This window comes from Squalius cephalus (genome assembly GCF_949319135.1).
Source record: "Squalius cephalus genome assembly, chromosome: 12".
Lineage (NCBI taxonomy): Eukaryota > Metazoa > Chordata > Actinopteri > Cypriniformes > Leuciscidae > Squalius > Squalius cephalus.
The window spans coordinates 5,013,470-5,028,998 of NC_137133.1; the positions used below are offsets into that span (position 1 = coordinate 5,013,470).

The window sequence follows — 15,529 nt, forward strand, 5'->3', positions numbered from 1 at the left end:
TTTTGCGTCAGTATTGCACAGATGTTTATGTGTGATCTACATCATCACATGGATGGATGGTCTTCTCTCTGCCCCTGTATGACTAATGCAGGAATTCTCACAATAGAACAAGAGGGACTTGCTCTCTCTTCCCCTATGTCTCTCTCTCTCTCTCTCTCTCTCTCTCTCTCTCTCAGGCTGTTCTGGCATCTGTCACAAGACTGGACAGCTGTTGCTGCTTTTGGTAATGTGTCTCTGGGAAGCAAAGTAAAAAGAAGAAGAACAGACATGTATAGCCGCTTCTTTGTGACATGAGAAATATCACGGCATGTGCTTTGAACATACACAATTCTTCAATTCTCTCCTGATGCCTGGCTTACTGCGGCTCAGATTACACAGGAGCTCAGAGGTTAGTTAGATTAGTGAAACCCCTGTGTCCCTTTAGGACATCCACAATGGTCAGATGCCACATTACAAGAACTTCATGAAAGAACATGATGTCACAGATTGTGTTACATGAGGATGAAATTACGGATTGTGTTTTACTTATTAGCTTTGTGACTGAAGGCACACAATGTTATGGTTTTGTTTAGTTATAATAACCCTACTTAGAGTTTACTATTGTACCTCGCCATATCCATGTACTTTTAAGATAAAAAAAGAGTTTAAGTAAATAAAACAATGTGTGTTAATTATTTTATTTTTCATGAAAGTGACTAATATTACTGATAATGCTATATGTTTTGCTGTCAGCGAATGAATAGGCTATTTCTACCTTATTGGTGGGAGTTTTGGGGTTAATTAGTAAGAAAAAGAAAAAGATGCAGACTGTATGTGAAACTTTTAGGCGTGCTTTGAAGTTGTATGAATAGAGAATGGATAGCGTCATGCTTCTAAAATAATTTTCTCATAGGCTTTTGTTTTTGAATGCATTGTGCGCAAAATGTCGCTTTGTTCCTTTGTGTCTGTTTATAGCGGGGAAAGTATTGCTGGAAAAGCGAAAGGAGAGATGCCCTTCTCCAAAGGTCTCTGTGTGTCGTCATAGGTTCGTGAAGTTTTAGTGAGGAAGGATCGGTTTGTCTAGTTTGTGGCAGTGAAGCGGGAGAGCCGTGTTGTTTGGGCGGAGTAAACCATTGGGTCGGAGAGGGGGAGGCTGGAGACTCAACAAGTGAAAAAATCCGCTTCGGGCGTATTCGTTACTGTTGTTGCCGAATGGTGCTTTCGAGGGCACTTCGCATGGTTGTTTGTCTCGCTGGGGTTGATTTTTATTTTATACACGGATTGTAGTGGTTAAATCTGTGTATATTGCACTCTAAAGCTAACTCCTTAAAGTTTTGGTTGGTTCGCACCGACAAAGTGCCAAGTGAATCACTGGAACTGTCCGGCTATAGACTACTTGAGTTGAAGTTGTTGTGTTATTCTGTGCCGTGCGCTCAGCTGGATTCAAATGGAAAACATATCAGCGACCTTGATGATTATGTATTTCTGTACTTTAATGGAATACTTTGCATCGACTTTTGAATACGCACCACGGAAAAGTGAAATACTAAATCAGATTTAAAAAGACTTCGGGACGTATTTTATGGTTTTGGGATTAACATTCATCAACTTGAAATTTTAAACTGTAAATCCATCAGTGTTTGACAATGGAGGAGGATCAAGTGTCTAATGTCGAGGAGCCGCAGGCGGTCAGCGCCGCATCATCGGACAGTTTCTCCCAGCTCTGGTCGGACGTGATGGGGATGCTGGTAAGTTTGGGATTGGGGGAGGGGTGTCACAGGAAGGCAACTTGAGAAAAGACCTTCAACCCAAGGGGCTTAATTTATTGGAGCTCATTGTGTGTGTAGTGCTTGCTTGTGCTTTGATGCCAAGCGCATGTTAAAGCAGCCAACAGGAGATTCTGGACAACTTCAGCTCACACTCGTGGTGAACATGAGTTTTGAAGCTGTGTGATTTGGTCTGTTGAGAGGCAGTGAGAAGTTTAGAAATCTCCAGGGAATCGTATCACATGGTATGTAACTGAAGTGTTTATTATTATACGCTCCGCAGGTTCAGTGGCGCACGTGCGCAGTCCGATACGCAACGTATTTCAAACAGAGCGCAGAAACTAGATGTGTTTTCCGTCTGTCACTTGAACTCTACATGTTTCATGTTAATAATATATGGACACGAAATAGTGGTTTGGCGTTGAAACTGGCGTGTTATCTTACGTGCAAGTTAGTTTAAATCGTTCACAAAGCAGTCTAGCATGGCAACTTTGAGAACTATCGGCCTAGTAACAAAACAAACACTGCAATAATATTATATGGCATTGTATAGGCTATATTATTAATCGATATTCCATGTATTTTCTCTGGGCTGGTTAATATTTTTAACTGAAATGTAACATATCAAGGCCTATACATTTGGGGTAGCCTATTTCTATTGTTTTCTTCTCATGCGGTTATACAGTAACATCCCGGTCAAAAGTTTGGAAACATTATCCTTCAGAAATCGTTTAAAAATGTTGATTTGATACGGTTATCAATGTTGGAAACAGTTGTGCTGCTTTTTGGAATCTGTGATACTTTTTTCAGGTATTCATTGATGATTAATAATAATAATAAAAAACAGCATTTATTCAAAATAGAAATGTTCTTTTTTTTTTACTTATCAAAGAATCATGAAAAAAGTATTTCAGATCATAAAAAATATATTAAGTAGCACAACTGTTTCCAACATTGATAATAAATCAGTATATTAGAATGGTTTCTGAGAGATCACGTGACACTGAAGACTGGAGTAATGGCTGATGAAAAATCAGCTTTGCCATCACAGAAATAAATTATATTTTAAAGTATATAAAAATAGAAAACCACTATTTTAAATTGCAATACTATTTCACAATATAACTGTTTGTGTGTGTGTGTGTGTGTGTGTGTGTGTGTGTGTTTAAATCAAATAAGTCTGAGTGTGGGGAAAAATTCTCCTGGTTGTCTCAGAGTGCTCGTGTTTCTATTGAGATCACCTCAAATGGACTTGGTCTTGGTTTCTCAGTCCCTTTTTGGTTTTAATAGGATCTTTAATTGTTAGTGCTGTGTAAGACATTGGGTAAACTGGACATTTACATAGAATTATTCCCTGGGACTTTGTCAGAGCCTTAATGTGCCTGTTGTGAAACACCCAGATGAAAGAGATAAAGGTGTGACACCCATTTCCAGTGAAAATGGCTTTGCCTTTTGATGGCGGTGGTGTTAATTTGGCGTCTGAAGAAGTGTGTGTATTGCTTTTGTGTCTAGAAAAGTGAGATTACTTAATGAGAAAAGATATACTACTCCCAGTTGTTTCTGTTAAATCCAAGGAGATAAACTGTATTACTCACTGACACATATGAGTGATTAATTGCCTTTACGTTGCACACCTCTCTTCCTCCCTCAGGCTTATTTTATTCTGTGATGTTACTAATAGAGGATGAGTCTTTTTTTCTTTCCTTGGAATATATCTCATGTATAGCCTACTCCTCTTGTTACAAATAGCCCTGCAGTGGTCTCTCCTCATCTGACTTAAACCACATTGCTCATGCAGCAGGTTAAATCTTTACTTCCATGAAGCAGTTGTGTGGGGGAAAGTTGCAGAAGTAGCACCTGAAGGTGTTCTCGCCTTTGCTTCACCCAACCCCCAACAAACTCCTCTTTAATTGAATCCTCTATCTTTTGGCTTTATAGCAACTCGCCATGGCCTTCATCCATAGTGGAGGTTTGAAGAATTTACACTCTGCTTTACTGTTGTTTGATTCTCAAACAAATAGAGAGATGTGCATTTGCACTGCTTTTATTTTGCAATAATGACTAGATGATTTATGTTAACCTTTTTATTATACAGGGAGGAGGGGGGGAGACAGGCTGCTACAGATTAAAACTACAGCTGTGTAGAAAATTGGTTCAATGGGACAATGGTAAAATACACAGTTTACATACACCATGATTGACCCGTCAGAGTCAAGTATTCCAGAGAGCCTTGTAATAAATAGGGGAAATATTTTTTCTTTTTCTGCGTTAAAAAATAGTTCTTGGTTTTAAGATGATCATTAGACAGTCCGGGTTTACTTCCAACTTTTACAAGTCTTATGAAATGTTGTTTTGATGGGCATTCGGTCTATAAAAGTAAGATTTTATTATAACGTGATGTAGATTTTTGAAGTTGTAAGATAGTTTTTGCTTTCTGAAGTATGTATATTGCTTTATTTGCGGCTTTAAGGTTTACTATCTTATTGCTAATGTTTATAAACTGCATTTGTAGAATTAGCGGCTACCGAGAAACGTATTAAGGGTTAGAGCCACATTCTGAGGTTTACCATAGTGCATGCCAAGCTCATAGATCTCTCCTAATGAGAATACCTCTGTCTGCCTGTCATTGAAGTGATATCTGTGTACGCAAACACCGTTTATATGTGGTTCCACACATGTAAATTCGCTTCAAAGTCAATTAACAGCTTGCCACCCTCATTTCAGCCGCCTCTCGGATTTGTTTTGTTGTGGTTGTGAATGTTTTAGAGAGAAAATGATCTGTGAAATACAGTAAATTGTTCGCCTCATGGCATATTTCTAAAATAGGAGCAACTTTGTTGAAGCTTGAGTTACGGTATTTGCATTAAATGCAATAGTTTTTGCACTTCAACATGCAGTAAACACTGAGCATTTGAGAAGCATATTACTTAATTCGAACTGTAAAGAATGCCAAACACACAATATGCATGTGACAGCAGTATTCAGAATTTATATATTTGCTTCACCAGTGGACCTTAGACAATGAGTGTGAGAGTGGCTGCTCATATCCGCAGTACTTGAGCATCTTGACAGTAACTGATCTAAATTTTGGATGAGCCATTGCTCCCCTCCTCTGATTCCAGTTAATGTAACAACTTCTCCACCCAGCGCAGCACAGGCGTTTCTCTCTCTCTCCCTTTCTCTCTTTTCATCTCCCTTCTTCCTTCATTATGCTTCCGTCAGCCCTCTTTCCTTTGCCTCTGTGGATATCCTGAGGAAGCCGCCCTAATGAGGGTGCGCCAGGACCCCCTGACCAACTTCTGTCTCACATCCTCTCCAACTCAAATACGGCCCATGTCCACTTCTCCCCTCCAGGGCGGCGCCACACATCTCGTCAATCAACTTCCCATTCCCCCATTGCTTTGAAGAGTGTGAGTCATTTCCATTTGTTTGGTAATCTTACTTTATAGTATAAGGCCATTAAAGTTCAAAGTATACTTCGTTTTTTACCGAATGCATACCCTCTCAAAGTATACATAATTTGATAGCATATGCGAGCGCAGGTGGTCGACACATGCGCTTTAGAAAGTTTCATCTTTGTCCAGTCTGCGCTATTTTTGAGGCTCTCTCATAACCCTCTTGTCAATGCGGGTGTCTGTTGTTGTTGCAGTCTCTGGTATTTTGTTGTTGCTGTTATTCGTCTCTTGAGTTTTGTTTTCTACTGTAGAACAACGGGCTGGGCCAGTGTTGCCACCTTGTGGAACAACTAATTAGAGTAAAACAAATTCAATGCGCACGTGTGATAGGGGTGGGAATTACAGGGTACCTCACGATACGATACAATACACGATACATGGCTCACGATACCGATAATATCACGATACAAAATGCCCGTCAAAAGGTTAAGTGCAGGTTTTCCAGACTTTGGACTTAAATGTGGCTGGGGCATCTATTCTTTTACTCACACTGCTGTCCGCCATCCTGTTAAAAACCTATTTTCTTATGGCCACATTTCGCTTATTCATGTGTTGAGCGCCACCTTGAGGAGCCATGAAGTAGCAACGTTGGGAGCAAGGAAATCTATTTAAAGCGCCTTATTTTATTAATTAAAATATAAATATTTGCCATTAGCGTATCAATTTTCGTATCGCACGGAGAAGGACAACAATTAATTGCCCTATCTATATTTTGTCCCACCCCTAATGTGCGTATCTGCGTGGTTAAAAAATCAGGCGGTATTCTGTATACAGTAATTGTCATGACATGTTTAGGGATCGTGGGCATTAACATTTATGATGAGAAGTTCTAGGAAAACAAAAGCAGACTTGTGATGTTCTGTTTCTGAAGGTTGATGCACTAAACCTGTTTTGTGGTTTGCTGTGTTACTCATTTTTCTGGGATCAGCTATAAAAGCAGACATATTATGCAATCTACATTTGCACAGAATCGCAACCGAATAAACTTCTTCCCCAAAAGAAAACCTCAGTTCAGCCTTAACTTTCTATTTACTTTAGTTGTTTTAATGCATTTTGAATTATATTTGTGACAACCTGCAGATTCCTAATTTAGCTGATGCATTTATCCAAAGGGACTTTTTGAAAACATGACAAGCAGATTAGACAGATTAGATATAGATTTTTTTTTCCTTAAGGAAAATCATTCTGAATAATCGGCTATCGGTATCGGCTGAGAAATTTAGTATTGGTGCTGCATCTCTATCTATAATAATTTATAATAAAAACAAGGTATTTTTAACATAGTTTAGAAATACATTGTTGATGTGATGTGGTGACATTGGATGCCCTATTTCAGGGTTTCCCAAACATTTGTGAGGGAACTGCGAGGGATTTAATTAAATAATAATAATAATTTGCTTGCCATGTGGCAATGTTTATTCATTTAAACATAGTGGGTACTTCAAGAAAATATTTGACATCAAAGAGGAAATCTAGATTCTATTTAAAATGATGCTGCGGCTGTGTTGTTTAATCCTCAAGGAGTGCATGCTTCTCTTGAATTCCTGGAATTAGTCACATATTTGTCACAGTGCAGAAGCATTGGATTCAGGGCTTTGTCCAAACATCTAATGGCTTTCTACTCTTTGCACTGCATTCAGAATGAAATGTGTTTCCTTTGATTTGAGCACTGAAAAGAACAGAACTCTTATCAGATATGCTCACTCATTTCACACTGGATTCTCTGTATGAATGCGGTTGCGCTGTTTTGTTTTAGGTCAGTAAAGAATGAAAGATTTTTCCTAAGAAAAAGTTTCCTCTCTCATTAAGAGAGTTAACAGGGGGGAAAGCCTAATTTTGCATGTTGGAGTAGGTTACGTTTTTTTCTCATTTGTGTAGAAGGGTAATCAAATATGTCTTTACCCTCTGAGGACCTTTGTGTCCCATAAAGCTGTTTCTGAGCAGGTGGGCTGAGCAAATGAAAGATATGATTGTGTAGGTTAATTGATTAGCACGAGTCCATTGCTGTCAGAGGAAAATGCATCATCATCTTTCTTTTTTGTTTCTCTTTCTCTGTATTTTGCTCAATCACTCTTTTCTTTCCTTGTTTTTTTTTTCTTCTTCAACATATACACAGCATAGCTGTCTCACGGCACAATGTCCACATCAAATCTTTGTGGCTTTGCTCAATGGCTGCTGCTTCATCTGAGGGAAGTGTGAATTTGTGGTTGGCTTCTTTGAACAGACAGTTTCTCATATTTGATGCATTTTATTGTAAAAAGGTCATGTTCTTTTTCTTAATGTGGGATATGTCTCGCTTCCAGTCGCTGTGACCTGTTCCTCCTCTTTCTTGAGAAAGAATGTTGTTGCTAGTCATTACACAATATGTTGAGTTTGGTCCATGTTGTGGGAGGCTCAGGACCTCGAGTAGTGTTGAAGTTAGCAGATTCTGGACACCTGAACTGTAATTGGATGATGTATACTTTTGAGTAGGGCTGGGAAAAAAATCGATTTGATTTAAAAATCGAGTTGGTAGGTCAAATCGATTCATATGTTAAAAAAATCGATTTTTTAGATTTTTTTTCTCCCCCTCTTCAGTATAGTGTACAATACATTTTGCATTCGCCAAATCTTCCTTCAGGGGTTCCGTAGCACGCTCCCTTCGGCGCAGCCCTCGATGCTTCACGACACAATTTTTTTAACGGTCCTCCACGACGACAGCGCGCTAGAGTGAGTGAGAGTGTGTGTTCACGAGTGAGTGAGTGAGCGAGATTGTGTGACTGTGTGTGTGCGCGAGTGTGTGTGTGTGAGAGAGAGAGAGTGCGTGTATGTGAGTGTGTGCGAGTGAGTGACCGAGTGTGTGTGTGTGTAGGCTAAGTGAGCTTGTGTAGGCTATATGTGCGAGTGAATGAGTGTGTGTGAGACGGCTCGCGATGACTGGTCGGAAAGTCATTTTTAGGAGTCAAAATCGTGTAATCTGACACAGTGACTATTGTAACAGACAAACAAATTGTGTAAACCCATGGAAACCCAATCGAATCGTAAATCAAGTTTTTTATTAAAAAAAGCACAGATTTTTTTTAGGGGACTTTTGAGAAGTCAATAGTGATTAAAAAATGACTCAAGCGCTATAGAACTGAAGTGTCTCCTGCTGTGTGCTACAGTGATGGATATCTTACTTCCTTTTACCAACTAGAGTCAACCCAAAAGAGCAAACATTTTAGTAATGATAATATCAGCCAATGAATGTAGTTCTAGCTGGACTTCATAAACATAAGAGCTGGCGAGCTACACCTGCTAAGAGCCAAAGTCTGAGGAGCTTTAGAACTTAGTCTGTAAATTTGCAGCTTACCATTTTTCTTTTTTTCTTTTTTTTCAAAAATAAATTTAATTTTTAATTGACTGTAGCTTTCAAATATCATTCATTCATGCACATTAGTGCTGCACGATTAATCGTATCGCAATCGCAATCGCGATGTCAAGCCTACGCGATTATATGACGCAAAATGCTGCGATTTTATAATAAATAAACAAATTAGCGCTGTTAACGCACTTATAGCAAATGCTTTTAAACCATTCATGCGCGATAAGACATAAAAGAACGAGCTGCCTGTGAATGTCCTCCTGACACACACACACACACACACACACACACACACAGATAGACGCGCGCCAGTATCAAATTCTCTTTCGCGGTAGAACGAACAACACACATGTATGCCAAAATGAACGCGCTGCCTGTGAACGTCCTGACAGTGACAGACAGAAAGACTCGCGCTAATATCGTGCGTGCGCACAAAACAGCATGACAGAATACAGTTCTTTTTCGAGCTTGAACGAACAATAACACACACAATTATGCCAAAATGTCTTTTTGTCGAGTGTCTTAATAACATAAGAGTAGTCTTATGATGAACATGAAGAGTTGTGATGACTCGTGAAAGAATGAGGCGCGTGTGAGATCCGCGTCTCTGACAGCGGCTGGTCTTAAAGGGACAGTACACAGTAGCCACTAATTACATCTGTCCTAAAGTTCATCTTTTTTTCTTTTTTTTTTCTTTTTTTTTATTATTATTATTTTTCTTTACCCCTGACATGTATGGTTATATGTACTTTTGTATGTAAATTATGTTTTGTTCTTGTTAAAATGCAATAAAAAAAAATCTGTCACTAAAGGGAACAGAGAAAAACACTCACTGCTCTTAACTAAAGAACTTTTTTCTTTAGGCTGATTATCACTAATCTGTGTGTGCATTTATTTTCCTTGAGAACCAAGCAAGTTGACTCATGAAACCATTTTTTTATTATATCGCAAATCGCAATATTGACCTCAATTATCGCAATATGACATTTTTCCCAAATCGTGCAGCCCTAATGCACATGCTCAAAATAATTTTTCGGGTTGTGCCTTTTACTGTGTTAAAAAACCTGTGTCCTCTTGTCAAACAAGTTCCAGTCCCAAAAAGTTTAAAAAAGGTAGTTTAAAAAACTACCAAAAAAAAAAAAAAAAGTTCAGATAGATGTACATTACTGGGTTAGTAAAACAGCCACACTCTGTGTTGGATTAAGGTTAGTATCTTCTGACTGTATGAAGAGGTCTGCATTAGTTTGTGTTTGGAAATTGTTCACCATAGAGCTCCAGTTACAGTCAAACGGGTAGCTTTGGGGGCTTTAAATGTTTGGCTTTTCGGGCTGGACAGCAGAGTTTGGGTGGTGCTGTTTGTGTGCTCAGTGATTCATGTCAGCTAAATAAGACTCATTCCCTTCTTTTTTAGAGTTCTCAGCTCATGTGAAGCTACGTTCATGTGAGGCAAACATTTTCTGTCATCTAGCCTACATCCTCTTACAGATACAGACAGATGACGCATGAGCTTTGAATTAGTCCTTCAGTTAAATGCCCAGCTGGAAGCAGCAGACCCACACTCACTCACTTTAAGACTAAAGTATTGCAGCATTACCTCACTGGAGGCCTGGAATGTGTGGAATGATAAGAATATGGAAGGCATGTGCTGTACAGATGGAACTGAACTAATTCAGATCAAGGGCCACTGCTTCTCTCAGTGCTGATAGGCTCAGTTCCAGTCTGAAGATAGATGGCCTGGTCCTCATATAAACTCAGCAAAAACTAAACATCCTCTCACTTTCAGCAAATTTCTCAGCAAATTTCTTAACGTGTAAATATTTGTATGAACATAAAGATTCAACAACTGTCAGCATCTGGTGTGACCACCAGCTGCAAGTAGTACAGTGCATCTCCTGCTCATGGACTGCACAAGATTGGTCAGTTCTTGCTGTGAGATGTTGCCCCACTCTTCCACCAAGGCTCTTGCAAATTCTCAAACACATCTGGGGGGAATATGTTTAAATGTGGTTTGGCACTGCGAGGACAATCAGCTGTCCTTCCTGTCTCCCTCTAGCACTGTCTTAGACAGGGCTCCAGACTGCGACCAAATGGTAGCATTTTGCAACCTTTTTTCTTGTCAGAGCGACTTTTTTTAGAGGTCGCACTGGTGGGACCACCACATTGACTAAGACAACTAAGAGCTGCCATTTCTGCTGCATATGAAAAACATCAAACGAAACAAAACTGTGCTTCTCGTTTAAGCTGCGCTGCGCAGACAGTTTATGAGCTCAGACCAGTATTTGACAGCGCAGACCACAGATATCAGATCAAACAGTGCTGGTGTGGAAACCAGGAGAAACATTGAGCCATGAGCAAAGTTATAGAAGGGTTTTCAGTCCACAAGTCACATTCTCCATGGATTTAATGTAGTAGCGCTAACTGTAACCATGGTATTGTGGCAAAAATAGTCGAATGTTATTACATTTATTCATTATAGGGGTTCGTACAACCTTTTGAGAGTGAAATCCAAACACTTTTCAAGGACTTTCCAGTGCTTCGCACTTTTTCCAGCTCTTCAAAGCTCAAAATGTTATCCGATGGTTATATTTAATGTGAAAAAAAAAAAAATCCCTATAAAAATAAGGATTTTACATGTTACTGTTGTTAAAAGTTAATTTGATCTGTATCTCAATTCAAGCTCAGTGCTTTACAGTCAAATGTGCATTTCCAAGAGATAAACATGTCATATTATTAGCTACTGCACTTTTTAATGCAAAACAGTGGAACTTAGTCGCACCTTTGCTACTGCTCTCAAATGTTTGGCTGGAGCAATTTTAGGCTTCTTGCATTACGGACATTGCAGTGTATTGCTCTGATCCCTCATGCCTACATGCAGCAGGACTATGGCATGTTCACGCAGATAATCAGGGACCCTGGGTATCTTTCTCCTGGTGTTTTTCACAGTCAGTCGAAAGGTCTCTTGAGTGTCTCTTGAAGTTTTGGAGCTGTGACCTTAATTGCCAACCACTTGTAATCTGTTAAATGAAAAAAATGAAAACGCACAGGAGTAAACCTCATTTGTTCTCATACATCAAGCGAACATGCTTGAGCTTCCGTTTACCATATCTGATGTGTGCGTTGATGAATGTTTATATGCAAATAAAAGCCAAAATTAAAGCTGTTCATCTTATAAAGCATATCTCTTAAGAAAAATGTGGACTTGACCACTCAGTCATTTCATATGGATTAGTTTGAGATCTCTTCATGAACTTTTTTGAAACGTCAAAGTTGTAACTGTGTGGACCGTCAATAGAGGGTCAGAAATCTCCCAGAATTCATTAAAATATCTTCATTTGTGTTTCAAAGATGAACGAAAGGCTTACGAGTTTGGAGCAACAACCCAAGGACTGTTCCACAGCTGCATGTACAATAATTGTTTATGGTTCAGTGTTTTTCAAGCATGAAAAACATTGTTTAAACCCTTTTCAATAAAAATATGTAAAGCTTATTAGGATCTTACAAAATTATATCTAAAATACAGTATTATATATATCATGCATGCATGCATACATTTTCTTTCCTTAGTTGTTATTGTTACACAATGACAGGTTTGGTTAGTTAAAATGTTTATTTATTTTTATAGTTCTGTAAATGAAGAAAAAATGTCTGCCTCTGTGCATCTTTTTTTTTCTTTAATTCATGCTTGTTTTTGCCTTCTATATAATAAAATTATATAAAGCTATGAGTCCATTTTAAGATTAAAATATGTTCTTGGATGAAAGTTTTGGCCCTTCCACCCATCACTCAGAGCTCCGCACAGCCTCTGACCTGTCATTACAGCAAGCTGCTAGACTCACCACCCCAACCAACAGTACGTACTTGAGAAAATCTGTCTAATGGCAACAGCAAAAAGCATGTGGCCTAGTTGCTCTTGTAAAGTTTTTATTTAGTCTTAGTATCTCTCTTTATCAAATGGCTTAGAGTAAGGAGAATGTGTCTGTGTTGGTTAAAACAATCTGACAGAAATTGTTTTTTTGCGCATCCAACAACATAAATCTCACATATTCATATCATGTTTTGTCTAAAAGCTGGAGGGACTCTGAAGGCCAGCATATTGGAATGCAAAAGCTGGAATTTCTCACCGAGAGCAGCGTTCCGTTGGGAGTCTCAGTATTCTGAGATCATCTGTTTGGAGTTCTGTTGGAACGGATTGGTTAAGAGACATTTTATAAAGAGCAAAAAATCTATTTTACGTCTAATTCTGTTATATTATTCATAAAACGTGAAACTCCCAACTTATTTTCAGCACTATTCTGATAGATTTTAACACAGCCCTAATTGCATCAGTCCATGTCTGTAAATTCAAATTTTACCAATCAGTATGTGTGTGAGGCCCTGGTTTTCCTAGCTCTGGCCTATACACACAATGACAGGATGTATGTGTTTGTCAGCATGCTCCTGAGCAGGAAGAAGTCCTTTGTGCTTGACTTTTCATTCATTAGGACTTTAAAGGGCATCTAGTACAGCAGCAGGAGAGATCCAGCCTAGCCCAGAACTGAAATACAACAAACACGGTCATAAATGTAACAAACTCCTTCCATTTAGGAAAAGAAACCATGCCACCTGCAGCTGCTGGGGTATTGATAGTTTTCTAAAGAAGCTAATCTCTGGTTTTGAGTGAAGGACCTTCCTGTTTTATGTGCTCTTTTTGCAGCAGTCTGAGGTAATTCGCTGTTACGTGTGTGTCACAAGCTCGTAGAAAAATAGAATGCACCCACATGCTGAAGTCAGAGCCAGGCTGCACCACAAATGAATATCCGCACTCACAACAAGACAGCTACAAATGTCAGAGAAGGTTGTAAGGGCTGGTCAGTAAGAGAGGGCTTGTGCGCTATTTTTTTCTTAAATCTTAAAACCCTCTACGGACACACTGAAGCTCGAGTCGCCCTTGGCTAGTATTTTTTCTTTTATTTTACTCACCAGACTTCTTACATGGAATGCAAGAACAATGCAAGTGAAAAAAATTCTACATAAATATAGAAGATAAATATAAAATATAAATTTCAAACACAGAACAAATAATCAAACTACAAGCAAAAGCTCAAATAAACACAATAGAACAAAGATGCTAATCAAATAAGCAGTGCTTTCCAGGCTTTAAAGATTAGGTAGATTAGGTGCAGAAATTGAATAAAGTACCCTAATCAAATGTAAAATAACACTGCATAGTCTTCACTGTCTAAATTAAATAGAGATGAATCCTTGTTGAAGTTACAAAAGTTATTCAGTCAATTATTGCAGCGAATCTGTTGTTTGTTTACTGAAACTGCAGTGTACATGTTTTCTAGAATACTTGCCAAGATGGACATTTTGACAAGTTTGTGTGGAATTGTCTGTGCAAGTGCAAGACCTTAAAGAGATTAGTATAAATGTGCTTCGGATGTTCAGTTTTCACACTCAAAAATTCTAACAGCGTGCTTAAAGGATTAGTTCACCTCAAAATGAAAATTTCCTGATAATTTACTCACCCAAATGCCATCCAAGATGTCCATGTCTTTCTTTCTTCAGTGGAAAATAAATTAAGTTTTTTGAGGAAAACATTTCAGGATTTTTCTACACTCAATGGACTTCAATGGCAACCAGAATGTTGAAGTTCAAATCAATGCAGTTTCAAAGGGCTCTGCACGATCCTAGCTGAGGAATATGGAGTCTTATCTTGCGAAACAATCGGTCATTTTCTAAAAATAAATAAATAAATAATATACTTTTTAACCACAATTGTTTGTTTTGTGCTGGTCTGCGACGTGCCACGCATTGCGTCATCACGTTGGAAAGGTCACGCGTCACGTCATCTTTCTAAGTTATTTGTCTGTGTACTCCGGTTCAAAAAGGTAGGGAAGGGCGAAAAATTCCATCTCATTTTCTCTTCCAACTTCAAAATCATCCAACATCTTTGTTTTTATTATTTTATTCTTTTTTTTTGTGACCTTTCCAATGTGATGACATAATACGTGGCGCATCGCAGACCAGCACAAGATGAACAATTGTGGTTAAAAAGTATATACAATTTTATTTTATTTTTTTAGAAAATGACCGATTGTTTCGCTAGACAAGACCCTTATTTCTCGACTGGGATCGTGCAGAGCCCGTTGAAGCACTTCAAAGCCCTTTGAAACGGCTTTGATTTGAACTTGTGGAGAAAAATCCTGAAATGTTTTCCTCAAAATACTTAATTTATTTTCCACTGAAGAAAGAAAGACATGAACATCTTGGATGGCATTAGGGTGAGTAAATTATCAGGAAATTTTCATTTTGAGGTGAACAAATCCTTTAAAAACGCATGCAAATGATAAACTTTCATGACGATGCAGCACTGGTCCGATCGGGGCAGCTAAAGTTCAGTCAGCGGGCTTCTCTTTCTCTCACTGTGAGTGCGTGTGTGTGAGAGAAAATGTACAGGGTGCATAAAGCTCAGCAGGCAATGAACTTACATGTGCGGCTTTGCGCTATACTTATTTTTTGTCTCGAACTCAATTACAGGCGACTATAATTGTACAATTTACTTGCCATTGGCTAATTAAATACATTTTTTAGTCGCCTCTCGTGACATTTGGTCGCATATGCGAGTGATTTTCTCTCATTGTAGAGGGTTGTCTTATATTTTCTTTACAAAAATAAAAACAAAACTTTGTTGTAAAAAAACAAATGTTATTTTATTTAATATTACATTAAATAATTGGTATATAAAAATAAATACGGATTATAAATTAACTTTTTTTTCTGTGAAAATGATTGCATACAATGTGTACCATTACTGAATGCTTTATGAGATTGGGCTGTCCTTGGCCCATATACTTGGCACAGGAAACCCATCACAACAAACTGACAACTTCACTGTAAACCAATAGCTTGGAAATTATAACCCCACAAATTATGTGGGGAGTGAGAGTATTGTATGTGGAGTGAAAATAATGGAATGTGAGGGCTAGATGTTTAGTTCAGCTTGT

The 15,529-nt window shown here is 38.4% G+C and overlaps 1 protein-coding gene across 16 annotated transcripts in view; it reads left to right on the plus strand.

The window, feature by feature from the left end:
- Nucleotides 1-15,529, plus strand: part of sash1a (SAM and SH3 domain containing 1a) — a 222,181-nt gene that overhangs the window by 166,471 nt on the left and 40,181 nt on the right. For 6 of the 16 annotated variants that reach the window (XM_079887254.1, XM_079887246.1, XM_079887247.1 and 3 more), the window contains exon 1: nt 1,067-1,727. The exons of 9 other annotated variants lie outside the window; for them this stretch is intronic. In XM_079887254.1, coding sequence (XP_079743380.1) covers nt 1,626-1,727 — 102 coding nt within the window. In that variant the 5' untranslated portion in view covers nt 1,067-1,625. Of the gene's footprint in view, nt 1-1,066; nt 1,728-1,806; nt 1,991-15,529 lie in introns of those variants that run through there. One more of the 16 variants, XM_079887257.1, reaches the window with a different exon arrangement.